Source organism: Pseudophryne corroboree, chromosome 9 (assembly GCF_028390025.1).
Source record: "Pseudophryne corroboree isolate aPseCor3 chromosome 9, aPseCor3.hap2, whole genome shotgun sequence".
In the NCBI taxonomy this organism is placed as follows: Eukaryota; Metazoa; Chordata; class Amphibia; order Anura; family Myobatrachidae; genus Pseudophryne; species Pseudophryne corroboree.
In genome coordinates this window covers 425,756,987-425,784,537 of record NC_086452.1, presented here as the reverse complement: position 1 = coordinate 425,784,537, position 27,551 = coordinate 425,756,987, and the positions used below count along the sequence as shown (strand labels likewise).

Genomic DNA, 27,551 nt, shown 5'->3' with positions numbered 1-27,551 from the left:
GCCGTGCGCCCTCAGGGCAACTGCGCTGTGTGCCAAGCCCACTTGGCACACACGTAGTTACGGCCCTGCCAGTCTCTAAGCCACACATTTACCTCCCTAATCTCTGTCTGCCTCCCTGGGCTAGCGCGTGGCACAGGTAATAATTCAGAGAATATTACCCTAGATGTCCTTGCCTTTAGTTTCTGCCCTAAGTCCCTACAATCTTTCTTAAGGACATTCCACCTTCCACTAACTTTGTCATTGGTGCCAATGTGCACCAAGACTGCCGGGTCTTTACCAGCCCCTCCCAGCAATCTATCTACCCGGTCCGCGATGTGCCGTACCCGAGCACCCGGGAAACAACAGACTGTACGGCGATCACAGTCCCAGTAGCAGATTGATCACGGTCCTGGTAGCAGATTGGCTATCTCAAAGTGTAACTGTCTCAGAGTGCGGCTGTCTCAGAGTGTGGCTGTCTCAGAATGCGACTGTCTCAGAGTGTGGCTGATCTAAAGTGCAACTGTCTCAGAATGCAGCCGTCTCAGAATGTGGCTGTCTCACAGTGTGGCTGTCTGAGAATGCAGCTGTCTCAGAGTGTGGCTGCCTCAGAATGTGGCTGTTTCAGAGTGTGACTGTCTTAAAGTGCAACTGTTTTAGAATGCGGTTGTCTCAGAGTGTGACTAGTTCAGAGTGTGGCTGTCTCAGCGTGCGCCTGTTTCAGAGTGCAGCTGTCTCAGAATGCAGCTGTCTCAGAATGCGGCTGTCTCAGAATGCCGATGTCTCAGACTGCGGCTGTCCCAGACTGCGGCTGTCTCAGGGTGCAGCTGTCTTAGATCGTGATTATCTCAGAGTGTGACTGTCTCCACGTGTGGCTGTCTCAGAGTGTGACTGTCTCCACGTGTGGCTGTCTCAGAGTGTGACTAGCTCAGAGTGTGGCTGTCTCAGCGTGCGCCTGTTTCAGAGTGCAGCTGTCTCCAAGTGCTGCTGTCTCAGAATGCGGCTGTCTCAGAGTGCCGATGTCTCAGAGTGCGGCTGTCTTAGAGTGTGATTATCTCAGAGTGTGACTGTCTCCACGTGTGGCTGTCTCAGAGTGCAGCTGTCTCAGAGAGCGGCTGTCTCAGAGCATACTTGCCGGTATTGCTGCGTCCTCTTCAGGGAGGGGGCAGCTTGATCGGCAAACAGGGGGCGTGTCCAGTAGTGAGGCGGTCATGTCCGGGGCGTGGTGGTATGAAACACGTCATTGTACTCCACTCTCCGCTATCCAGTGCAAGGAAACAGGCACTGGTGAGCGAAGGGCGGAACTATGATGACGCGATTCAGTGTGAATCACATCATCGGGTCCCCCTCGGACCGCCCACTGGTGCTCTGTTGTGGGCAGCCATGGGCGGTTGCGGGAGCTGGCGGCGGATGCGGGACACTTGCCTACCTTTCCGGGGGGCCGGGAGCGTCACCCGATTTTTGGGAACCTCCCGGCCATTCCGGGAGGGTAGGCAAGTATGTCTCAGAGTGTAACTATCTCAGAGTGTGACTGTCTCAGCGTGCGGCTGTATCAGAGTGCGGCTGTCTCAGAGTGCGCTCAGTAGTACATCTGTCAGCCTCCCTGCAGTTCAGAGCATTATTTGCTGTTCCGAGAGATAACGGAACAGTACCGCAGGCCGTAGTGCTGGGAGTAGAGCACTACTGAGTGGCACTGGCTACACTGAAATTGCTGAATATTAATTATCGGGTCCTGGACTTGATAATTGTAATTTCTTATTGCCGTCCTTCATGACAATAAGAAATAAAGATTAGTAAGGATGTACTAATATACACACGCCTAGACAGGACCGCCCCTGCCATGTGTACGGAGGGAAATGATCGCTTCCTGAACATTTCCTAGTTTATTTGATATAAGTGGGGCCAACAGTCATTTGGGTGTAACTTAGATTTCCTGTGCCCCAACACAAGCAGCCTGTAGAGGAGAACCCCCACCAGGCAATATTGTTATTGACCAGAATGATCCTTTCAGAAAGTAAAGCCAAGTATAATGCAATAAATATGTTTATTATGGAGCCAAGTGCAGTGGCATATCTTAATGGGACCCTGGGTAAAGAGTTGGCCCACACCGCACACACTGCACCCATTTCTTCTACACTCACCTTTCCGGTGTCCATCGGTGACTGTGTGTGGGCCCCCTCCTTTCCCGTAACCGGCATCGCCGCTGCTAGTGTACTAAGCACCAGAGACCCTGGCACAGTGCCAGAGTCTACAGCGCAGGACTCCGAAAAAATGGTGCGTCGGCAGTTTTTTCAGAATCTTGCTCATGCGCTGTAGACTCTGACACTGTGCCAGAGTCTCAGTGCTCAGAATGCTAACAGCAGCGGTGCCGGCTACGGGAGAGGGGGGGCACACATGGAGACTGCACACGGGTCCCCTCCTCTCTAGATACGCCTCTGGCCATGTGAATATCTGATAGTCCATATGGGCCTGATTCTCAGTCAGGCGCAGCAGCGCCCGTCTATGTGCGTCTTTGCTGGTCTTGCGTATGTGAGTTTATGTAAATGCAGCCAGTGTCGGATTGGGGCATGAAGGGCCCACCGGGGGAATGCAGTGATAGGGGCCCATACTTAAGGGTGTGGCCAGCCTACAAAAGGACTGTGGCCAGCCTCTACAGAGGCTTGAAATACACAATAGACTAGTGAAGTGTAATGCGACATATCTACCATGTATAAAACAAGTGCACGGTCTGGATCCTGATCCCTAGAGGAAGGAGTGGGCACTCAGACAGTGGGGCCTACCGGTGGTTTCCCTGGTACCCCTGTGGGCCAGTCCGACCCTGAATGCAGCTACAAGCCCCTTCCGTGGTGTACAGTTGTGCACCAAAAAGTGCAAGGACTGGGATGCCCCCTTTGGGCTTCTTTAGACTCAAACATTGGTTGCACCATGGAAACTTGCACCAGCTACATGCTAAGCGTGGCCTCCAGTGTGAGCGATTACGCACCTGGGTTCACAGACAGTTCAGCGCCACACCCATAACATGGCCATATGACAGACAGCCCCATGCATGCGCATAGCCACCTCTATGTCACTACTCAGGAACTCCTAATACATTTCAAGACATTCCTGAGACCTAGGGGTAAATTTACTAAGATTCGTATTTTCCCGTTTGAGGTCAAAGTTCAATCACGAATGACATCGAAAGTGTAAAGTTGCAACTTTTTGAATTTAGTACGACTAATTTACTAAGCTGCCGTATTCTGCATTTTCGGTTTTACCGATGTCGATGTCATTCGTTTTTTTTGGCAGTGTTTTACGTGAGTGTCTTGTAAAACACTGCCGACTTTAATACAATGAATCTCAGCCGGATCTGAGAGATCCGTGCTGGGCTTCATTGTGCACCTTATTAAAAAATAAAATCAGTGTTAAAATCTTTAAAAAAAAATGCGTGGGGTCCCCCCTCCTAAGCAAAACCAGCCTCGGGCTCTTTGAGCCGGTCGTGGTTGCAAAAATATGGGGGAAAAAATGATAGAGGTTCCCCCATATTTAAACAACCAGCACCGGGCTCTGCGCCTGGTCCTGGTTCCAAAAATACGGGGGACAAAAAGCATAGGGGTCCCCCGTATTTCTGAAACCAGCACCGGGCTCCACTAGCTAGATACATAATGCCACAGCCGGGGGACACTTTTATATAGGCATTGTGGCACCCTCCTGATTGGTTGTGTGCTCCTGTACTGTATGACAGGCAGCACCCGGCAGTGTTACAATGTAGCGCCTATGCGCTCCATTATAACCAATGGTGGGAACTTTGCAGTCAGCGGTGAGGTTACTTTCGGTCAGCCGCTGGCCACAAAGTTCCCACCATTGGTTATAATGGAGCGCATAGGCGCTACATTGTAACACTGCCGGGTGCTGCCTGTCATACAGTACAGGAGCACACAGCCAATCATCAGGGTGCCACAATGTGGCGCTCCCTGATTGGATGATGGAACCCTCTTAGACATAAGTCAGAGGGGGTTTCTGGCATCCGGGGGAAAGGGTTCCCATGTGAAAACATGGGACCCCTTTCAGTGCGAGGTCTGGTGTCCGTTTTTTTATTTTGCCAAGTACCTGGATTACAAATGGATTACAAGAAGAGGACCGATCTAAACTGGATTTTGTGAGTATAATTTTTTCAACAGGTACACCATGGATTCTACATGGAGAAGAGGACCGACCCTCGTGTGATCATAGGTAAGTATGTGTATATGGAGGTGTGGATGTATGCATTAAAGTTATACTTTCAAGGTGTGTGTCTTATGTTTTTATTGGGGTATTTTTTTAGTAGTAGTACTACAGGTACCAGCGGGCCCGGTTTTCCTCCGCATGCTGGTACTTGTGGTTCTCCAAGTACCAGCTTGCGGGGGAGGCTTGCTGGGACTTGTAGTACTGCTACTAAAAACAATATTCAACAATTTTCACAAAGGCTATCAGCCCCCCATCCGCAGCCCTTGGATGGGGGGGACAGCCTCGGGCTTCACCCCTGGTCCTTGGGTGGCTGGAGGGGGGGGGACCCCTTGATTGAAGGGGTCCCCACTCCTCCAGGGTACCCCGGCCAGGGGTGACTAGTTGGTTATGTAATGCCAGGGCCGCCGGGACCTATATAAAAGTGTCCCCCGGCTGTGGAATTATGTATCTGGCTAGTGGAGCCCGGTGCTGGTTTCAGAAATACGGGGGACCCCTATGCTTTTTGTCCCCCGTATTTTTGGAACCAGGACCAGGCGCAGAGCCCGGTGCTGGTTGTTTAAATATGGGGGAACCTCTATAATTTTTCCCCCCATATTTTTGCAACCAGGACCGGCTCAAAGAGCCCGAGGCTGGTTTTGCTTAGGAGGGGGGACCCCACGCATTTTTTTTAAATAAAATAACACTTTCCCATCCCCTTCCCACTGATAAACATGCACGGATCTCATAGATCCGTGCATGCCTATCCAAACACGGGATAAAAAAGCAGGTCTGGTTTTTTTTAGCACTTTTTCATGAATTGTATTTCAGCACGGCAGTGTTTGGCTATTGTCGGCAGTGTTTGTGATTTGCACTTTTTAGTAAATGACCGATTTCTACCAAATTGCAGGCGTATTTGACCGATGGTGTATTGATTCGTGATTTTTTCCTAGGACTTCCAAAATATTACGACATCACTGCCGAGATTTTTGCTTAGTAAATTCCCGAGATGACACTTTGAAGAAAAAACGGCATCTCGGTCAAAATCGGGAGCTTAGTAAATATACCCCCTAGTGTCTGAATCACGCCCTAGAAGCGAAAACATACATGTAATTAAACCTTGCAGAATCTGTTAGAAACGTGATGTGAGCTAATATCTTCTCTGTCATTTCATATGTTATAGAGACTATCTGGAATTGGATTTTACAGATTATAGCGATAGAGAACTAGACGTCGTAGTTCCCCTACCAACACACAATAAAGGTGATTTATTTCCTTATTCTGGTGGAAATGTAATATAATGCGCTATTGTTTGTTCTAGATTTTTGCAGCATTCTATCATCCCAGTTGTAGGGCCAGTTAGACATTTTTTTTTTTAATTTTTTTTTGGGGGGGGGGGGTATCTAGTTAGGTGCAAAGTTTTGACTGCAAAAATACTTCTTGGACTTCACGCACAGTTGTGGATTACTGCAGGTGTGCGTGCTTCCAATACCCGCGGTATCCAATTTAAACAAGCTTGGCTGCAGTTTTTTTCAGCCAAAATCCCCACGGGGAGAGAAGAAAAAATAATACTCACCTGTTCTGGCTGCTCCAGTCTCTGCTTCTCCACACTGCCCGGACTCTGCTGTGTACGGCTGCTGCTTCTCCACACTCCCCGGACTCTGCTGTGACTGACTGCTGCTTCTCTAAACTCCCCGGACTCTGCTGTGCATAACTGCTGCTTCTCTACACCACCTGATCTACTGTGCATGACTGCTGCTTCTCCACATTCCCCGGACTCTGCTGTGAGTGACTGCTGCTTCTCCAAATTCCCTGGACTCTGCTGTACATAACTGCTGCTTCTTCACACTCCCTGGACTCTGATGTGACTGACTGCTGCTTCTTCACACTTCCCGGACTCTGCTGTGACTGACTGCTGCTTCTCTACACCACCTGATCTACTGTGCATGACTGCTGCTTCTCCACATTCCCCGGACTCTGATGTGACTGGTTGCTGCTTCTCCACACTTCCCGGACTCTGTTGTGCATGACTGCTGCTTCTACACACGCCCCAAACTACTGTGCCTGACTGCTGATTCTGCACACTCCCTGGACTCCGCTATGCACAACTGCTGCTTCTCCACACTCCGTGATCTACTGTGCATGACTGCTGCTTTTCCACACATCCCAGACTCTGCTTTGACTGGCTGCTGCACTGACTTCTGCCCAAACAGAGGTAAGTGATACAGCACACTGGACAGGGTCACACACACATGACAGGGGGGTCACACACAACTGACAGGGGGTCACACACACACACACACACACACACACACACACACACACACTGACAGAGCGTGACAAAGGTCGCACTCACACATCTGCAGACGTTGGACAGAAACCTTCAGCATGCCGTTGAAGTGCAAAATGTGATCAGTGTTGTCAGGTGAGTAATTATTTAACTAATTAAGCTATTTGGAAACTTCTGATTAATTAGTCATGGGAAGGGAGAGGGGGCATCACAGGGGTTACAGAGTCCCATAATTTTTCCTAAAAATATTGACTAGCTCTGGGGCTGCGGGAAAAAACCCACAGTGATTTATCTAGAAATCACGTGGCTCATGTTCTCCCATTCAATTGAATAGGAAATCCCTGCGCTTTCTGTTTCTTTTTTAAATACGCACTCAATTGGATACACCCTTAATCGCAAACTTGTAGTGGAACCACTCTCAAATATATTGAAATGTATTTGTAGCTTGGGGGCGTGGCTTGGAAGCAGAGTCGAGTGGATGCAGCGTTCTGGAGTTCCTGCTACCGAGCTCTTTATTTGTCCCCATCTCGCTGACGCCCTCGGCTATCCTGTCTGGGACCATCTCTAAGAACCCCCCAGACGTTGCTCTAACCCCGGTGTCCGGCTTCTTCGTAACCTGGTGTGCTCAGTGTACCGCGGCCTGCTCTACCTTTCCGAGGTGGACTGCTCTGCCTTTCCGAGGTGGCCGTCTTGTTCCTGTTACCGTGCCCAGGCCTCCCTGTCCCAGAACCGCTGGTTCGTGTTCCGGTGGGGCTGGGTACGGGATGTAATTCCTGGTGGCCCCTAGTGTCTTTTTCAATGGTGCCCATTACCACATATGGCTGCCACAGACTCTTGGTGGCCATCTTCACCCCAGTACACAGAGGATTCCAGCATTCACAGAGACCTCATACTGTGTGTAGTTCCTTCCTCATATATAACCCTGCTCCTGAGGAAGCTGGATTCTTAACTAACCAGTGAAACGCGTTGATATTACTTTGGAAGCACCCACCAGGTTTCCTCTCCACACTCTGCAACTTTTGACCTTTACCTGGCATATTTTGGACATTCATCCATCACTGTGAACCCTGTCTACATTCTGGTACATCCCTGCAGCTTCAAATGGATTTGTCCTAAGGCTTACGCAACATCAAGGGGATTTTCACAATCCGGTAATATCACATTGTTCCGATAGTAACTGCATTATTTGGAAGGTGTCCTATCCAGAAATCATTGCTCCATTACATTAGAGTGGACTTGCAATCGAATCCCAAAGAAGGTGGTGCATATGAGTTTTATTATCCATTACTGATACATACCCTTATGTTTTATTGTATATTTTAATAAATTGTAAACTTTTTAAGTATAGCAGACTGTCCCATGTATGTGATTTCCACACCTGCTTGACTTCCTATTTATTCTCTCTGCACTTACTGTTAGAGCATACATGGAGGAACTGTGAGTGTGAGGGACTTTTACTTGATGATGTCCTGCAATACTACTACTTTTTCAACTTTACTCTACATTTTATGTGATTATAGTACATTGTCCATCCAAGATATGGGCTGCACAAGTTTCAGTGTAACTGTGTCTCTTGACTTTCCCATTAATCCATAACCTCTCCATTACCACTCTGGTCCTTGCACAGAATAGCCTGATTCTCCTATTGGTGATGCTCTCATGCCACCTAAAGGCTCATGTTTAAATGTGTCATGCCATCCACCCCAGCAAGACCTCAACGTGTGCTCAACATGTGAGGGCCGGGAATAAAGGGGAAAGCTCAGTGTACGCTGACACCCCTAGGTCCTAGGGGTCTGGATTTGCCTGCTGCCCCTGAATCTGATAAACTCCCATCTCTGCTTGGCCTTTTGACAGTTACTTCTGGTCCTTTAGGATATGATGATGTGGTCTGTACAATACAGGACACTATGACACCTATAATGAAAAAAACAGGCGGCCCAATTTGCAGCTGTTATAAAAAGACTTAAAAGTACAACTGGACTCAACTGATCTTTAGGTGGTACCGAATCAGAACGAAATTGAGGAAAATGATCAGGCTATTTTTTAACTTTTCCAAAGAAAAGCCCCTGTATTAGGAGCGAAACGCGTCAGTTCGTATTCTTTTTGGATCCTTATACTGGAATAGCCTGCTGACACAGACCCTAAAGAGCCACGAGGACAGATACTACTTACCGGAGTAAGCGGCATGGAGATAGAGGACGTGACTCACAGTGCAAGTAAGACGGGACATCTGTATGCTACAGGCGCCAGCAGTGTGCCGAATACTGCAGCCAGAGCTAGCCTCTTACGATCCTGGGACTTTTCCTCGTATATACCTGAACTGCCTCGCAGGAGTTCCATGTAAGGCTCCTTAGCGGAGAGTGTCAGTGTGAAAGCATTGTTTTACCATTGAATATACGGGGCTAATTGCCAAAGAACTGTGTGAATATTTACACACAAACCCTTGTTAAGGGAGTACCATCATCTGATGTTACCACAGTTACTAAGAGGATTTTATATAGAGACTATGGACAACTCATTTTTGTATTTTTTTTTCCGTGTGTACACAGCTATTTAGGATCCACCTCTTAAAGGAAACAAATACAAAGTGCTCTAGAATATTTTTTTTATAATAATTCTGAAGTGTGTGATTTTTATTGTATTGTGACCGGTCAATTATTTTTTTATGAAAGTATATGACTCAAATATAGTAGTTGGAATCATATGAGCTCTTGCCACACCATTTCCTAGATTGTTATAGCATAGGGAGAAGTGTGCTTGTTTTTTAATTGTATGCACCTGGCATATCCAGGGAATTTTTTGACTTGGCACCACGAGGCAATACTCTGCTGCTGCTTAATAAATAAGATTTTGTATTTCACTAGGATAACCGTTTTTCAGGTTACAATACTAGCCACAACCTGACCAAATTTCTATTGGTGCGTCACTCTGACTACTAGTACTGTGGCTACCATACACTACTGCTATATACTGTATCTATGTGTGATCCAAAGCAAAAAATATATTTCTATTGGTGTGTCACTCTGACTACTAGTACTGCGGCTGCTTTACACTACTGCTATACATCTGTGTGTGATCCAGAGCAAAAAATACATTTCTATTGGTGCGTCATTCAGTGATGACTACAAGTACTGCCGTACACTACTGCTATATATCTGTGTGTGATCCAAAGCAAAAAATATATTTCTATTGGTGCATTACTCTGACTACTAGTACTGCGACTGCCATACACTACTGCTATATATCTGTGTGTGATCCAAAGCAAAATATATAGTTCTCCTGCAGGGTTCACATGTTATCCACAGGATAAACATTGGGATATATGGTAGTGACAGCAGATTGGCACCAATGATCAAAGCTTTCGGCCTCCCAGAATGCCCCAGGCACGTCTCCTATATCCCCGCCTCCTGGCTCAGGCAATTCAGTTTTTTGTTTAGTGCAGCAGGAGCCGGACCATGGTCAATCGGCTGCTGGTTTTAGCAGCCATAAGCTTTTAATTATTTTATTTTTATAGTCTTACTATTTTTTGAGCAATCTTTCTACAAAGCATTTTACAGATGGAACCCTCCTCATCTATCCCTTTAATAGGATTAACTGAACCAGGGCTGTCGGACTTAATCCCCAGCTGTAATGACTTAGTCCCCTGCTGTATTGTATTGCATCTGAGAACAATAGATGAAATGCTTAAGCTAATAAACCTTGGTGCATCTAGGCACAGCAGATAAGCCTAGATGAGTGAGGCTCCATCTGTATACATACCTTAGAAAGAGTCACTCCAACAACTCCCCGCCGGGTCGTGACAACGCTTACCCACGTGTAAAGTGCTTTTTCAGCGGGCGTCTGTGTAAGATGTACTAGCAAGTCCAACAGACGTTACCAGGCTGTGGCCGGAGAACAGGGAGAAGGTAAGGCATCTGTTTCACTTAGTAGGGGAAACACGAGACACAGCCACACTGTTTCAGGATGGAGACTACCGAAAAGTCGCTGACGCAGCTGCCACCTCGGGTGCACCAGCGCTAGGCATTAGGGATCATAGGCTCCAGGGGTAGTATGAGGCCGTGATCCCCGGGGTTGATGTCAGCAGTGGGGAGTAAGATGCTCCCTTGGTCGCCCCTCCCTCGGTTCATGAACAGTTTCCTCCGAGTTTCCCGCCATGAGTTTCCACTTCCGTCTGAGACGCTGTGTACTAAAAGGACCCTGTGGCAGTATAGGCGGCTGTTTGACTGGTGCCTCGGTGTTCACTTGGGTGTCTGTGTACACTGTAGGTTCACAGGGTGGTTGTGTACACTAATAGCATCTAGATCCACTCAGCATTCACTAACGTATTGATCAATCCTGGAAGCGGGGTAACGTCTCCCTGTATCCCACTCTCCGAAGCTGGGTGATACAGCACTAAGTCTCTATCTACCTTCGAGTATGAATAGTTGGATAAGTGCCTAATGCATATGAGTCTGTAAACTATTCCTGCTGTTTCTTTCGCTGTGCGACTGAATACATTTAAAATCCTATATAAGGTAATGCAGTAATATGTTTCTCCTACATACTTGAAATGTATCTGTAGTTAATTATGTGCTCATATTGCTTATTATACTAATGTATAACCTGTGACTGATTGCTAGTATTATTGCTGACTTTACTATATTCTGTCAGTTTCTGTGTATTCGATCCTCAATACTGGTGCAAATCAGGGAGGGATCGGATTGTATGTCACTTTAACAAATTTTAAAGTGATTGCAGTCACAAATTGTTTAGTTAACACTGTACAGGTACAGTATGTGTTTATCATGTCTAAGAGAGGCAAGGGTGAGGAGGATACACTCTCCACAGCAGCACCAACACTAATTTCATGTTTGTCTTGCAAAGTTGGGTTAACATCTCAGGATCTGATTCAAAATGGATTATGTGCAAAATGTTTTAGCTTTCACCAAAGCCTCCTGAATAAGCTGAGGCAGGCACAGGTTCAAGTTGAACCCAAATGGGCTACTTTTGCACAGACATTATCCAGTATAGCTGAGCGGATAATAGCAGCTCCTATACCAGGCATAGGTTACCCTATTAACCCTTACATGCAACATTCCCCCTGTGGTTTATCTAGTACAGGAATCTGCAGTCTTTCAACAAGAACAGGCTAATAGGCCGGTGGTAAGTAAATCAAAAAGGCATGATACAACATCTTCACAGTCTACACATGTTTCAGATGAGGACTCGTCAGAGAATGAGGACTCATCACACTCCGGGTCTGCATACAGAGATGAGGATGAATGTCTCAGCTCAGCGGACATACCTGAGCTAATTAGTGCTATGAAAGCCATTCTATCCGTAGAGGAAGGAGCAGAGCCTTTGTTAATATCTGAAGCACCTGTGTTTAAACGTCCCAAAACAGTTAGGACTGAATTTCCTGGGTCAGAACAGCTGACGGAAATTATGCAAGAGGCTTGGGTAACACCCAGTAAAAAGTTAGAATTCCAAAGAAATAGAATTCCTGTTATCCTCTTCCGGCTAGGGACTGTTTAAAATGGGAGGTGGCTCCCAAAGTAGATATGCATGTCATTCGATTAGTGTGAAAATCTACATTAACTCTGCCTTCTACATCATTAAATGATGTCACGTATAGGAAAAATAGATAGGTTTTTTTTAAAAACAACACATTTTCTTCTTGTCCGGAGCAATCGTAAGACCAGCCATGGCTTCAGCCTGGATGGCAAAAGCAGTGGCAGCCTGGGCTGATGCATTGGAGGCTAATCTTTCATTGGCATCTAGAGAGCAACAATCCCATATTGCACATATTAAACAGGTGGCTATTTTTATGGAAGAAGCAGCCCTGGATATGGGTACTATTGCCTCTCAAACATCAGCTTCAGCAGTAGCAGCTCGTAGAGCAACTTGGCTACGTATATGGAAAGCTGACTCAGAATCTAAGAAGGTTCTAGAGTATTTGTCTCTTACTGGAGATATTCTTTTTGGTAAATAATTAAACAGTATTTTGGAATCAGAAGTTTCCTTCCACATACAAATCCAAGCCTAGATTTCCAGCTTTACTGCCCTTTCGGACTCAAGGAAAAGCAAAAGGAAAGGGTTATGGCAAACAGTTTCAATCTGACAAGTCTGTTAAGATAAAAAAAAGCATTGGGCTACCAGGGGGCTGGCTTCCAAGTCAGAAGATAAGCCATTAGCCTAATGGTGTGGGCCTCCATCTGGGGGATTCCAGGGTGGGAGGCCGACTTCTTCATTTTGCACAGATCTGGCAGCAGTCCACCACGGATGCCTGGGTGCAAGTAGCGGTATTTCACGGTTATGTGTTGGCCTTCAAGAAACACCCTCCTCAAAGGTTTTTTGGTACCAGCCCATCTTCAGTGGAAACGAAAGGCCAGGGCTTTACAAGAAGCAGTTCAGAAGTTGCTTCAGTCAGGAGCGATAATTCCAGTTCCTCCTGCGCAACGAGGACAAGGATTTTATTCCAACCTGTTTTTGGTTCAGAAGCCAAATGGGTCGTTCCGGCCCATACTCAATCTCAAGATGCTAAACAAGTACATTTGGGTGCCTCGATTTCATATGGAGACTTTACGTTCCATTATTTTGGCCATGGAGCCGAAGGATTTTATGGTATCTCTGAATATCCAGGATGCTTACCTATATGTACCTATAGCACTGTCCCATCAGTGCTATCTCAGGTTTGCTATCCTCCAGCAAAACTTTCAGTTTCAGGCCCTACCATTTGGACTGGCCACAGCTCCCAGAGTGTTCACCAAAATCACGGTGGTTATGGTTGCTTATCTTCATCGGCAGGGGATAAGAATTTTTCTATATCTCGACAACTTATTAATCCTGGCACAGTCTCTGGAATTGCATCATTGTCATCTGCAACAGACAATAGCTTGTTTACAAAGACCTGGTTGGCTCATAAATTGGGCAAAGTCGTCCCTGGTTCCGTCACAACGGATGACTCACTTGGCGGTTGTGTTGGATTCGAGTCTTCAGAGAGTAATTCAGTCGAGAATTCAGGAGCTGCTACACAGTCAAAGGGTATCCATTCATGCAGCAATGCATGTGATGGGATTTATGGTGTTGACATTCGACATGGTGGAGTATGCACAATTCCATTTGAGGCCTCTGCAATGTCTGATCCTTTCCAGATGGAATGGGTTACATCAGACAATGAATACGCAGACTATGGTCCTTCTGGAAGTAAAGAGGTCATTAGCCTGGTGGCTAGAAACATCCCATCTGGACTAAGGGAGACCCTTTTGGATATCAGATTGGGAAGTTCTGACAACGGATGGCAGTCTTCAGGACTTGGGAGCAGTGTCAGGAAGAAGTTGCTTCCAGGGGCAGTGGACCAAGGAAGAAAGTTGCCTGGCAATAAATATATTGGAACTTCGGCCCATACATATGGCACTAATTCAGGCAAAGGACATCCTCCAGAAAAAAAACCTGTTAAAATTTGCTCGGACAATGCAATGGCAGTAGCGTACCTCAATCATCAGGGAGGAACGCGCAGCCAAAAAGCAATGAAGATGGTAAGTTGCATATTAAGGTGGGAAGAGCTTCATCATCCAGCCTTGTCTGCAGGATTCATTCCAGGAGTCCTAAACTGGGAAGCGGATTTTCTCAATCGACACGCCATTCATGCAAACGAATGGGCTTTACATCCCAAGGTCTTCCAGACTCTGGTAGACAAGTGGGGGTTACCAGAGATAGATCTCATGGCGTCCCGTCAAAACAACAAAGTTTCCTACGGGTCAAGTACAAAGGATCCCAGAGCGACCTTTGTCGATGCCCTGTCAGTGAGATGGGACTTTCGTCTGGCCTATGTGTTTTTACTGATCGCCCTCTTACCCAGGGTGATGTGAAAGGTAAAACAAGGAAAGGCCGCCGTGATACTAATAGCTCCGAATTTGCCCAGAAGACATTGGTACACAGATCAGCAGAGGCTGTCGATGGATATTCTATTCCTACTACCTCAAGATCTACTGTCCCTGGGTTCTTGCTATCACAAGCATCTGGATCGACTGTCTTTGACGGCGTGGATCTTATGACTTCCATCTTGAAAGCAAAAGGATTCTCACAACAGGTAATTCAAACAATGCTCAGAGCAAGGAAACCATCCTCAGCTCGCATTTATCACCGAGTATGGCAAGCCTATATTCAGTGGTGCGGTGATCAGAAATTTGACCCTAGGTCTTTCAGAGTTTCCAGAGAACTAGCATTCCTTCAGGCAGGAATGGACAAAGGTCTAAGGGTGGCTTCATTGAGAGTGCAGGTGTCAGCATTGACTGTATGGTTTCAAAAGAAAATTGCTAACCTACAGGATGTGCACACTTTTTTCCAGGGAATGCTTCACATCCAACCTCCTTTTGTTTCTCCTACAGTGCCTTGGGATTTAAATATAGCCCTAAAGGCGCTTCAAGTTGCTCCATTTGAACCACTGAAGCAAGTGGATCTTACATGGCTGACAGCTAAAGTTCTCATTCTGCTGGCTATTGTTTCAGCTAGAAGAGTTTCAGATTTAGGGGCAGTAATATGTCGCCCCCCTTTTCTGATTTTTCATCTAGATAGAGCAGTTCTCAGAACCAAATCTGGGTATCTCCCTAAGGTGGTATCTAATTTCCACCTTGACAAAGAAATTGTTGTCCCGGCCTTTTCAAGGGCCGGACCTTTCTGCTGGATATGCATCTTTGGACGTAGTCCGTGCTTTAAGGATCCACGTGGATCGTGCAACTGTATTCCAATATAATACAGTGACAGGTTAATGAGTATATACATTCCCTCAGAAAGTTTTATATGTACACATCTACTGACTTGTAGGAAATGCAGGTGAATGGAACAGACTTTGAATGAACTCTATTGACAGCTGATGGACAAGAAGCATCCAATTGCAAAAGAGGGCGTCAACCACTGACAACCAATCACGTATCTGGCACCAGCTTAAAAGCTACCCAGACTATCAGGAATGTAATCCTAGAAAAAGGCACGTATGCTGAAACGCGTTGGAGACCTGATACATACACAGACTTTCACCTCCTAATTGCACCACAGATCCCCTTCTCCGGCCGGAGAGGGAGAACACACGGCTTCGGACTTACACTGCCCGCTCACGTGACCTGCACGTGACGCCGACACCAGGAAGTAGTAGACGAGACCCCGCAAGCAGGAGAAATACAACGGCGCCTGTGACAGAGACGGGGACCGGAGCTACAGAAAGGACCCACGGAGGCAACGTAGGAAGCGGGACGGGACTGCAGACACCGGCGGCAGGCGCGCCAGCTTTGCCCCCGGCGGTAAGTGAGACCTTACAGCCCCACACCCGCAACCTCCAGCCGAGGACACCAGATAGAGTCTGACAGGCGGGACGCCGCAAACTGTCAGACTCACAAGAATACACAAACAGACAATTAACCAGAAGCACATAGGCCAACCACACCTATGGTAAAGGTGACCCGTAATAAGGTACACCCGACATTAACCCCAGCTGGGGTCCTTCTGAGTAGGGTATACCATCAGGAGGGTATACATATAAAGGGTGGTCTGCAAGACACACCTGATAGTGGCATTTTGGACACATTGACTGTAAGGGCCCAAGCACAGGTGTACCATTTAGGAGGGTACACTCAGAAAGGGTAGTCTGCAGGACATACCTGAAGAGGGACGTTCACTTATACGTAACATACAATCAATAAATATACACAATCCATCTTGTCTCACGGGTATCATTGCACTTACAGGGAACATAAATATCATTGGTTATCCTCATACAAGAACGAGGTAAATCCCCCCCCCCTCATTTCTATCTCCCCCCCCCCCTCCTCAACATCCACACCCTTAGAGTGCGCTGACCCATTCCTTCCAATTATCTACGTGGATCGTACCAGTGCCATTAGAAAAAACAGACACTCTCTTTGTTCTCTATGGATTTCACAAGAGAAGATGGCCTGCTGACAAGCAGACACTGGCGAGGTGGCTTTGGATGATGATTTCAGAAGCATATACTCAAGCTGATCTCCCGATTCCAGCTAATGTCTCTGCTCACTCTTCTCATAAAGTAGGTCCTTCATGGGCAGCACAACGTGGTGCTTCAGCTGAACAGATTTGTAAGGCAGCCACATGGTCTTCCATTAACACATTCATTAGAAATTATTCCTTTGATACCTTTGCCTCTCAGGACGCTGAATTCGGGTGAAAGATTATACTGTCCAATCAGGAGCATCCCCACCACTAAATTTGCTTTGGGACATCCCAATGTTTATCCTGCAGATAACCTGTGGACTCTGTAGGAGAAATAATCGTTATGGTAGACTTACCGTTGATAACTCAATTTCTTCTAAGTCCAGAGGATCCACAGGGATCCCACCGTGACGCACCTGATTTGAGGATCCTTTCACATACAAACCTCTTCCTTCTTGTACGGAAGGGTGTGCATGTGTGTTCTTCTTGCCTGATTAGGGCTCTGTATAATGCTCCTGCCTTGAGCTTTGGAAAACAACTGAATTGCCTGAGCCAGGAGGCGGGGATATAGGAGACGGGCCCGGTGAATTCTGGGAGGCCATAAGCTTTGATCTTTGGTGCCAATCCGCTGTCGCTACCTCATATCCCTGTGATTATCCTGTGGACCCTGTGGACTTAGGAGAAATAGAGATATCAACGGTAAGTCTACCATAACGATTATTTTTATTGGTGCCTCACTCTGACTACTAGTACTGCAGCTGCTGTACACTACTGCTATATATCTGTGTGTGATCCAGAGAAAAAAATATATTTCTATTGGTGCGTCACTCAGTGACGACTACCAGTACTGCAGTATACTACTGCTATATATCTGTGTGTGATCCAAAGCAAAAAATATATTTCTATTGGTGCGTCACTCAGTGACTATTATTAATTCAGCTGCGAGGAAAAAACTAAATTTTCCAAAGAGACCCGCAGATCAGTCAGAAACAAGTTTTGACATCTGGTCCGGACTGAAGGAGCTGCCTACAAATACTGACATGTCTACTGTCACTGCATATGATGCTGTCACCATTGAAAGAATAGTTGATGATTATTTCAGTGATAGCATCCAATCAGGTATGTCAGACTGTCCGTTTCAAAACTGGCAGGAAAAAAAGGCAATTTGGAGGCCCTTGCACAAACTAACTTTGTTTTACTTAAGTTACCCACCCTCCAGTATGTACTGCACAGCAGGGTACCTTGTCAGCGATCGGCATCGAAGTTACTTCCCCAAAATGTGGAGAAGATGATGTTCATCAAAATGAATTACAAATTCCACGAGGAAGACCTTTTCCAGCAATTACCTCCAAAAAGTACAGAGGAACCGTGATGGTGGATTCCAGCGGGGACGAAATAATAGTCTGTGAAGACGAGGATGTACACACTGATGGGGGTGAGGAATCGGAGGATGATGCTCTGTAGAGCCAGTTTGTGCAGGGAGAGATCAATTGCTTCTTTTTTTGTGGGGGCCCAAACCAACCAATCATTTCAGCCACAGGTGTGGCAGTCCCTGTCGCTGAAATTATTGGGTTGTTAAAGGGTGCAAGTCCTGTTTTTACAACATAAGGGTGGGTGGGAGGCCCAGGGCCCAAAGACAATTCCATCTTGTGCCACTTATTTGCATTATGTGCTCTTTGGAGCATTTTTTGGGCATAGTTTGTAAAACTGCCATCCTGTCTGCCACTGCAGTGCCACTCCTAGATGTGCCACGTGTTTGTGTAGCCCACTTCTGTCACTTAGCTTAGTTATCCATTTACCTCGGTGCAACCTTTAGGCCTAAAAACAATGGGGGTCATTCTGACCTGATCGCATGCTGCTGTTTTTTACGGCGTAGTGATCGAGTCAGCTCTGCGCATGCGCCGGTGCCACTCTACGATCGCCTCTGCCTGATTGACAGGCAGAGGCGGTCGATGGGCGGAAGGAGGCGAAATGGCGGCGTTTGGCTGCCGTTTCGTGGGCGCGGCCCGGCCAACGCAGGAGTGGCCGGACCGTGTGGGGAGTGGCCCGCAGCGGCTGCGTGACGTCACACGCAGCCACTGCGGGCCGGGGAGTGAAGAGTAGCTCCCAGACAACATGCTAAAGCTGTGCTGGCCGGGAGCTACTCTTGAAGTTCAAAGGCATGGCCGCTGTGCGATGCCTTTTCACTTCTTAGGGGAGCCGGCACTGCCATGCAGGGCGGACTAGCCCCGTGCTGGGCGTCCCCCCGCATGTCTGAGTTCATGATCGTAGCTGTGCTAAATTTAGCACAGCTACGATCAACTCGGAATGACCCCTAATATTGTGAGCTGTGAGATGTTCAGAATAGACTGGAAATGAGAGGAAATTAATGTTATTGAGGTTAAAAATACTGTAGGAACAAAAACACTCCCAAATTCTTTTAGCTGTTTGGCTGATTTTTTTTGAAAAAATACAGATCCAAAACTAAAACCCACAGATCCAAAACACTAAGGAGATCTAGATCCAATACACAAAACCTGAAAAATGACCCGGTGCAAATCGCGTCATTTTAGCCCCGCTCCCTTCCCGCGGACCCGCGAATTGCGACATTTCTCGTAGTGGGGGCGGGGCTTAGTGATGTCACAGTCCGCCCTGCCCCCCGAAGACACCTGCAGTGTCTCCTCTCCGGGCTTTTCCCGGAGAGGAGAAATACAATGTCGGTAAGTATGTAACAGGTCATACCTCTGTGGATCTCACATTGCCTGCAATATTATAAATCTCCAATAAGTTAATGCTAAAATGTTGTCTATAGTTACAGATACACCCATCATAGTGGAGACGAAACCGGATATTAGAGGTGAGTGTTGGAGTATTTATATCCTTCTTAGTACACTTAGTGATATTGTAATATGCATAAAACTATTTAAAATAATATATGTATAAAATGAAGTTCTGATGTAATCGCTTATAATCAGTGAATTCTGGAGTCATCTCCTATAATGAGTTCTGATATCATTGATTATGCAATCAGCGAGTTCTGATTTATTTGATCATTATCAGTGAGTTCTATCATCTCTTATAATCAGTGAGTTATGATGTCATCACTTATATACCGTGAAGTGTGGTGTCATCTCTTATAATCAGTGAGTTATGATGTCATCACTTATATACCGTGAAGTGTGGTGTCATCTCTTATAATCAGTGAGTTTTGATGTAGATATGGCAGTGGTCATTAGGAAAATGTTTATTATAAGGAACAACTCATCTCCTGCTGCAAAATATTTTGGATGCCTAAAGTCAACTTTTATTCATGTGACCTTAATAATATATAAATGACGACTTCTCTTTTATATGGTGCCAGAAGTCATTGGTGGCTTCCGATATCTGTATAACTTACAGTAGGGAATGCAGTAACTCCTATATCTGCTATATAAGGAGCTGCTGTGAACATTGCACAGGCACAGTAGGAGCCCCCTCCCCCATAGGCGTGCGCAGGACATTTTATTAGGGGGTGCCCGATTAGAAGGGCGTGTCTAGCACCACCTATCAGGTGTGTCTACCACCACATACTGGCACTCAATGCAAACTAAATAATATAGAGAATTGATGCACAGATTTTATATATATATATATATATATATATATATATATAAAATCTGTTACATTTGTATATTTTATCACCATAGATTATATCCTAATCTCTTGAAATATATATTGTTATTGAATTTGAAATTGTCCTCCTCCAAGAGGAACGCTGTATTCTGTGGCGTTGGCACATGATGAGGAGAGAGAGAGCGTGGGTGGGAGCATGAGCGGGCATGCACGCGGCATGACATCATCACGACACATCCCACAGTTTAGAGGAACTGGGAGTAGGATTACGTCAGTGATGCTGCACCATGCAAATGAATGACAGCCAGACTGAGCAGAGGGGGTGACGGGCGCAATGGGCGGGAGGACAGAAATGAGCACACTCTGCGATCGCCGATACTGTAGCAGCAGCAGGTGTGTGTGAGGGGGTGACAGACATTAGGGGGGTGCCTGTGCGCACCGGGAACCCCCCCCTGCGCAGGCCCATGCCCTCCCAGCATGCAGCTCCCCCTCCCTCCTGATACTGCCATGTGATATATACAAGGGCGTAGCCAGTGGCGTAACTACTGTCCCCGCAGTCCTCGCGGTGGCTTGGGGGCGAGGGGCGCCACTGATTTAGAACAGATTGAAATGCGGTCTCCTCTCCCTCCCTGCGGTGCCTGCTCCCCCGGCCCCCCCCCCCTATGTGTTGGAGGGACACGAGCGCATTGCACGTCTCTCCTGTGTCCCTCCTGGCTCTCCCCCGGCTGGTCTAAGGAAGCATGTGCCGTTCGTGAGCTCTGATTGGCTCACGAACGGCACTTCCTTTATTAGACCAGCCGGGGGAGAGCCAGGAGGGACACAGGAGAGACGCGCGATGCGCTCGTGTCCCTCCAACACATAGGGGGGGGGGGGGGAGCAGGCACTGGGGCATATACCCGGCACTGGGGACATATACCTGCACTGGGGGGGAAGATCTGGCACTGGGGACATATACCTGGCAGTGGGGGGGCATATACCCGGCACTGGGGGGGGGGCATATACCTGGCACTGGGGGCATGTACCTGGCACTGAAGGCATATACCCGGCACTGGGGGGGGCATATACCCAGCACTGGAGGCATATACCTGGCACTGGGGAGGAAGCAGGCACTGGGGGGGAATATCTGGCACTGGGGGCATGTACCTGGCACTGGGGGCATATACCCGGCACTAGGGGGGCATATACCCAGCACTGGGGGCATATACCCGGCACTGGGGGCATATACCTGGCACTGGGGGGGAAGCAGGCACTGGGGGGGGGGTATCTGGCACTGGGGCATATACCTGGCACTGGGGGGGCATATAACTGGCACTGGGGGGGGCATGTACCTGGCACTGGGGGTATACCTGGCACTGGGGGCATATACCTGGCACTGGGGGGGAATATCTGGCACTGTGGGAGAATATCTGGCACTGGGGGGGCATATACCTGGCACTGGGGGCATATACCTGGCACTGGGGGGGCATATACCTGGCACTGGGGGAATATACCTGGCACTGGGGGGGCATATACCCGGCACTGGGGGCATATACCCGGGACTGGGGGGCATATACCTGGCACTGGAGGGGGAAGCAGGCACTGTGGGGGAATATCTGGCACTGGGTGCATATACCTGGCACTGTGGGGGAATATCTGGCACTGGGAGCATATGTGGCACGGCCCTAGCAACAAGCACTACCCACTAGCAATGAGCATGACACCCAGTGCATCAAACCCCTGGCAACGAGCATGACATCCTGGCACCGTGCATGGAACCAAGTGCATGAAACCCCTGGCAACGAGCATGACATCCTGGCACCGTGCATGGAACCAAGTGCATGAAACCCCTGGCAACAAGCAGGTAATTTAAAAGTAATTGGAAGCCTTACTGTAGAACTTTATCTGTAATGGGCATTACGGTGTGTGGCATAATGTATCACGGACATTGCAGTGTGTGTCATAATGTATCTGGCATTACGGTGTGTTGTATACTATGTCACGGGCATTGTGGTATGTGGTATAATGTCTCAGGATCATTGTGGTGTGTGTCATACTGTGTCACAGACATTGTATGTGCTATAATGTATCAGGGGCATTGCAGTGTGTAGCATAATGTATAACGGGCATTGCGATTCCTGGCATAATGTGTCACACGCATTACGGTGTGTGGCATAATGTGTCACAGGCATTACGGTGTGTGGCATAATGTGTCGGGGGCATTACGGTGTGTGGCATAATGTGTCGGGGGCATTACAGTGTGTGGCATAATGTGTAGGGGGCATTACGGTGTGTGCATATTGTGTCATGTGCATTATTGTCAGTGATCGCAAAAACGCGCTATAGCGCGTATTTTACCCAGAAACAGCCGCCCGACTCACATTTAGAAGATGAGCGGGTCCCACAGGACGCGCTCATCTGAATATGTGTTTGCATGTGTTAAGCCTGTCAGCGGAATGCAGGAGGTGACTGGCTGTTTCCTCGGCCAATCACCTCCTGTAGTCTCCATCCAATCACAGCCTGCAGCATCTCCCGCTTTGAATCCTGCTCCCCGCCAGCACATGAATCTGTGCTGCAGGGCTGACAGACTGGCCCCGCTCATCCGGCTCCACTGCCGCTCTGCCGCCAGCACCCTCCTCTGCGACTGGGAGTACAGCTCCGGATCTGCCCGCCGCCACCCCCTACCCGGGACCCGCTCAACGCCCCACCGAGACCCGACAACTACCTTCCAGCAGGAGCCGGCCGGGCTGCGCAGCTCCCGCTGTAGGTAAGCAGTAGACAGTGCTGCATCGCCCCGCTTCACCTGGAATAGCTGGTGCAGATGCGGGATGTCCGGGGGCTGCAAGCTCCGTGTGTGCAATGTGAGGCCGCTCAGAGTGTCAGGGCCTCACTGACACCATTTTTCTGACAGCACAGTGCAGTGAGTGCACTGGCACAAGTAGCCAGCCTGCGCCGCAGCATGAAGGAGCTATCTGTGAAATCGCAAGCAGAGGCTGGCAAGAAGGAGCTCCTCCGATCGCTTCCCCTGACGGGCTGGCCACTGCTAAATATACCAGTAATCAGTACAACTGTGCAGTGACACTGACTTTCCCATTGCACCTGGGGCTCCACTACTTTGACACAGTAGGAACTGATTATCGGTATATTTAGCAGTGGCCAGCCCGTCAGGGGAAGCGATTGGACGAGCTCTTTCTTGCCAGAGAACAGCCTCTGCTTGCGATTTCACATAGAGCTCCTCCAGGCTGCGGCTACTACAGGCGCAGGCTGGCTACTTGTGCCAGTGCACTCACTGCACTGTGTTGTCAGAAAAAATTGTGAGTGTCAGTGAGTTGCTGCTGGGGGCGGAACCACTTGTGTCAAACGGCCCCTTCGTGCAACTGGAGGTGATAAGTGAGTGGTTACTGCAATGTGCCTCAGTGCTCTACCAGGCGCATTGTGTATAATAACGTGTTCTACCTGGCGCAATGTGTATAATAACGTGTTCTACCTGGCGCAATGTGTATGATAACGTGTTCTACCTGGCGCAATATGTATGATAACGTGCTCTACCAAGTGCAATGTGTATAATAACGTGCTCTACCAGGCGCATTGTGTATAATAACGTGCTCTACCAGGCGCATTGTGTATAATAACGTGTTCTACCTGGCGCAATGTGTATAATAACGTGTTCTACCTGGCGCAATGTGTATGATAACGTGCTCTACCTGGCGCAATGTGTATGATAACGTGTTCTACCTGGCGCAATATGTATGATAACGTGCTCTACCTAGTGCAATGTGTATAATAACGTGCTCTACCAGGCGCATTGTGTATAATAATGTGCTCTACCAGGCGCATTGTGTATAATAACGTGTTCTACCTGGCGCAATGTGTATAATAACGTGTTCTACCTGGCGCAATGTGTATGATAACGTGCTCTACCTGGCGCAATGTGTATGATAACGTGTTCTACCTGGCGCAATGTGTATGATAACGTGCTCTACCTAGTGCAATGTGTATAATAACGTGCTCTACCAGGCGCATTGTGTATAATAAGTTATAACGTGTTCTACCTAGTGCAATGTGTATTATAACGTGCTCTACCTGGCGCATTGTGTATAATAACGTGTTCTACCTGGCGCAATGTGTATGAAAATGTGCTCTACCAGGCGCATTGTGTATAATAACGTGTTCTACCTGGCGCAATGTGGCTGATAACGTGCTCTACCAGGCGCATTGTGTATAATAACGTGTTCTACCTGACGCAATGTGTATGATAACTTGCTCTACCTAGCGGCAATGTGTATGATAACTTGCTCTACCTAGCGGCAATGTGTATGATAACATGCTCTACCTGATGCAATGTGTATGATAACTTGCTCTACCTAGCGGCAATGTGTATGATAACATGCTCTACCTGGCGCAATGTGTATGATAACGTGCTCTACTTGGCGCAGTGTGTATAACGTGTTCTACCTGGCGCACTGTGTATGATAACGTGCTCTACCTAGCGGCAATGTGTATGATAACGAACTCTACCTGGTGCAAAGTGTATGACGTGCTGTACCTGGTGCAAAGTGTATGACGTGCTGTACCTGGTGCAAAGTGCATGACGTGCTGTACCTGGTGCAAAGTGTATGACGTGCTGTACCTGGAGCAAAGTGTATGACGTGATCTACCTGGATCAGTGTGCATAGGAGGTTCTACCTGGTGCAATGTGTATAAGCGCCACTACTGTGTGGTGTAATGTGAATTTACACTATTATGTGGTCACGCCCCTTCCCTATGAAGCCACGCCCCTAAAATTTTGCGGCGCGCACTACCTGTTCTTTAAGGTCTGAGTGGTCTAACACCAATTCACTTTCTGCCTAAGGGCACCAAAATGTCTAGTTACAGCTCTGGTGCAGGGTGTCCTGCATGCTACACAGCCCAGCAGCATTGTCACCCCATCCCACCCATCTTGCAACACTTTTGTAGTGTCCAAACAAGATTAAAATTAATAAGAACCTTCATTCCGATGGGACCCAGAAAAAGACCGGTAGGACCCCAATTTTTAAAAGTGAAGGGTCCCTGGGACCCACTTTTTTTTTTGGCTCAGCGCGATCACTGATTGTGTGTGGAATAATGTCTAAGGGCCATTGCAGTATGTGGAATAATGTATACTGGGCATTACTATAAGGAGGAAAAATGACAAATAATGTAAGGGGCATGAATCAGGATTATTTTTCTTTCCTGTGGTGGCCAACGTCTGGGCGTGTAGGTTGCAAAACTGGGGTATAAGGTAGTCTTTTCCTGCAATGCCACGCCCTCCACGCAAAGCCACGCCCATTTCGTCAAAGCCACACACCCTTTTTGCCAGCGTGCGCCTGCGGCGCGCGCATTTTTCTACCTTTGCTGGTGCCAATTACGGGGTGCATGGGGGGGGGGCGTGGCTACCATCGGTGCAGGCAGTGCAGCTGCTATGGGGCCCAGAGCTGAGAGGGGCCACCTTCCCTGTCACAGTTACAGGTGTTATATACATTTTTCGCCATTGGGTGGTACGTAGAAGTCCTTTCAAACTTTTTCCTTGGGGCCTGCAATATATCTAGGTATGTCCCTGGACCTGCTCATTGTAGTGTGGTATAAAATTAACTGGAGGGCATTATAATGTTATATAATATGAACCGGGGCACTGTAATGAGGCACAATATGAACGGGGAGCACTATATATCATAATGTGAATTGGGGATACTGTGCGGCATAATGTGTACTGGCAGCTCTGAAATGTGACATAGGTTGACCTTAAGCACTACTACTGCGATTCATAATAGAAACTAATGCACAACTATGGGGCACAACATTAAATAAGGCTCTACTATGGTTCAGAAAATGAACTAGGGCACTATTATAGGGCATGACATTAACAACTGCTGCAGAGAAGTGTCTCTAGAGAACTATTGGGACAGGAGGCTCCTTCAAAATGTTACTATGGGGCCCACAAAGTTCTGGTTATGCCCCTGGAAATATATCTGTTTTACCTACAGTAGGGAGTGCAGCAGTGGCGCCACTGATTTACAGCAGACTGACATGCGGACGAGCGTCCGCATGTCAGTCTGCGGTCTCCTTCCCTCCGCCGCTTGTTGGAGGGACACGGAGGGCACAGCGCGCCTCCCTGTGTCCCTCCTGCATCATCTCCGGCGGCCGCGGGTCTAATAGGGGGAAGTGCCGTCCGTGAGCTCTAATTGGCTCACGAACCGACACTTCCCCCTATAAGACCCGCGGCCGCCGGAGATGATGCAGCAGGAGGGACACAGGAGAGGCGAGCTGTGCCCTCCGTGTCCCTCCAAAAAGCAGCAGCAGCGGCGCGGGGGGGGGGGGGATATCTGGCACTGGGGCATATATGGCACTGGGGGGGGAATATCTGGCACTGGGGGCATATATGGCACTGGGGGGGAATATCTGGCACTGGGGGAATATCTGGCACTGGGGGGAATATATGGCACTGGGGGGAATATATGGCACTGGGGGGAATATATGGCACTGGGGGGGAATATATGGCACTGGGGGGGAATATCTGGCACTGGGGGCATATATGGCACTGGGGGGGAATATCTGGCACTGGGGTGGGGGGAATATCTGGCACTGGGGGAATATCTGGCACTGGGGGGGAATATATGGCACTGGGCACTGGGGGCATATATGGCACTGGGGGGGAATATCTGGCACTGGGGGGGAATATATGGCACTGGGGGGGAATATATGGCACTGGGGGAATATCTGGCACTGGGGGGAATATATGGCACTGGGGGGGGTATATGTGTACCTGGCACTTGGGGGGGGGCTATATTTGGCACTGGGGCATGTGAGTACCTGGCACCGTGGAGGAATATCTGGCACTGGGGACATATGTGGCACTGGGAGCACAGCCCTAGCAACAAGGACTACCTCCTAGCAACGAGCATGACACCCAGTGCATGAAGCACCTGGCAACGAGCATGACACCCAGTGCATGAAACACCTGGCAACGAGCATGACACCCAGTGCATGAAACCCCTGGCAACGAGCATGACACCCTGAGCATGAAAACCCCTGGCACCGTGCATGGAACCAAGAGCATGAAACCCCTGGCAACGAGCATGACACCCAGTGCATGAAACCCCTGACAACGAGCAGGTAATTGAAAAGTAATTAGAAGCCTTACTGTAGGACTTAATGTGTAATGGGCATTACGGTGTGTGGCATAATGTATCACGGACATTGCGGTGTGTGTCATAATGTGTCACAGGCATTACGGTGTATGGTATACTATATAGCTGGCATTGTGATATGTGGTATAATGTCTCAGGGTCATTGCAGTGTGTGGCATAATGTATCATGGACATTGCGGTATGTGTCATAATGTGTCAGGCATTACGGTGTGTGGTATACTATATCACGGGCATTGTGGTATGTGGTATAATGTCTCAGGGTCATTGCAGTGTGGCATAATACATAACTGGCATTGCGGTGTGTGGCATAGGGTATAACGGGCAGGGCATTGCGGTATGTGTCACAGGCATTACGGTGTATGGTATACTATATCACGGGCATTGTGGTATAATGTCTCAAGGTCATTGCAGTGTGTGTCATAATGTGT

The 27,551-nt window shown here is 48.0% G+C and overlaps 1 protein-coding gene across 2 annotated transcripts in view; it reads left to right on the top strand.

Annotated features, from left to right (window-relative positions):
- Positions 1 to 27,551, top strand: part of LOC134958390 (uncharacterized) — a 308,066-nt gene that overhangs the window by 16,212 nt on the left and 264,303 nt on the right. For both annotated transcript variants that reach the window (XM_063940954.1, XM_063940953.1), the window contains exons 3-4: positions 5,342 to 5,421; positions 19,182 to 19,226. In XM_063940954.1, coding sequence (XP_063797024.1) covers positions 5,342 to 5,421; positions 19,182 to 19,226 — 125 coding nt within the window. The remainder of the gene's footprint in view (positions 1 to 5,341; positions 5,422 to 19,181; positions 19,227 to 27,551) is intronic.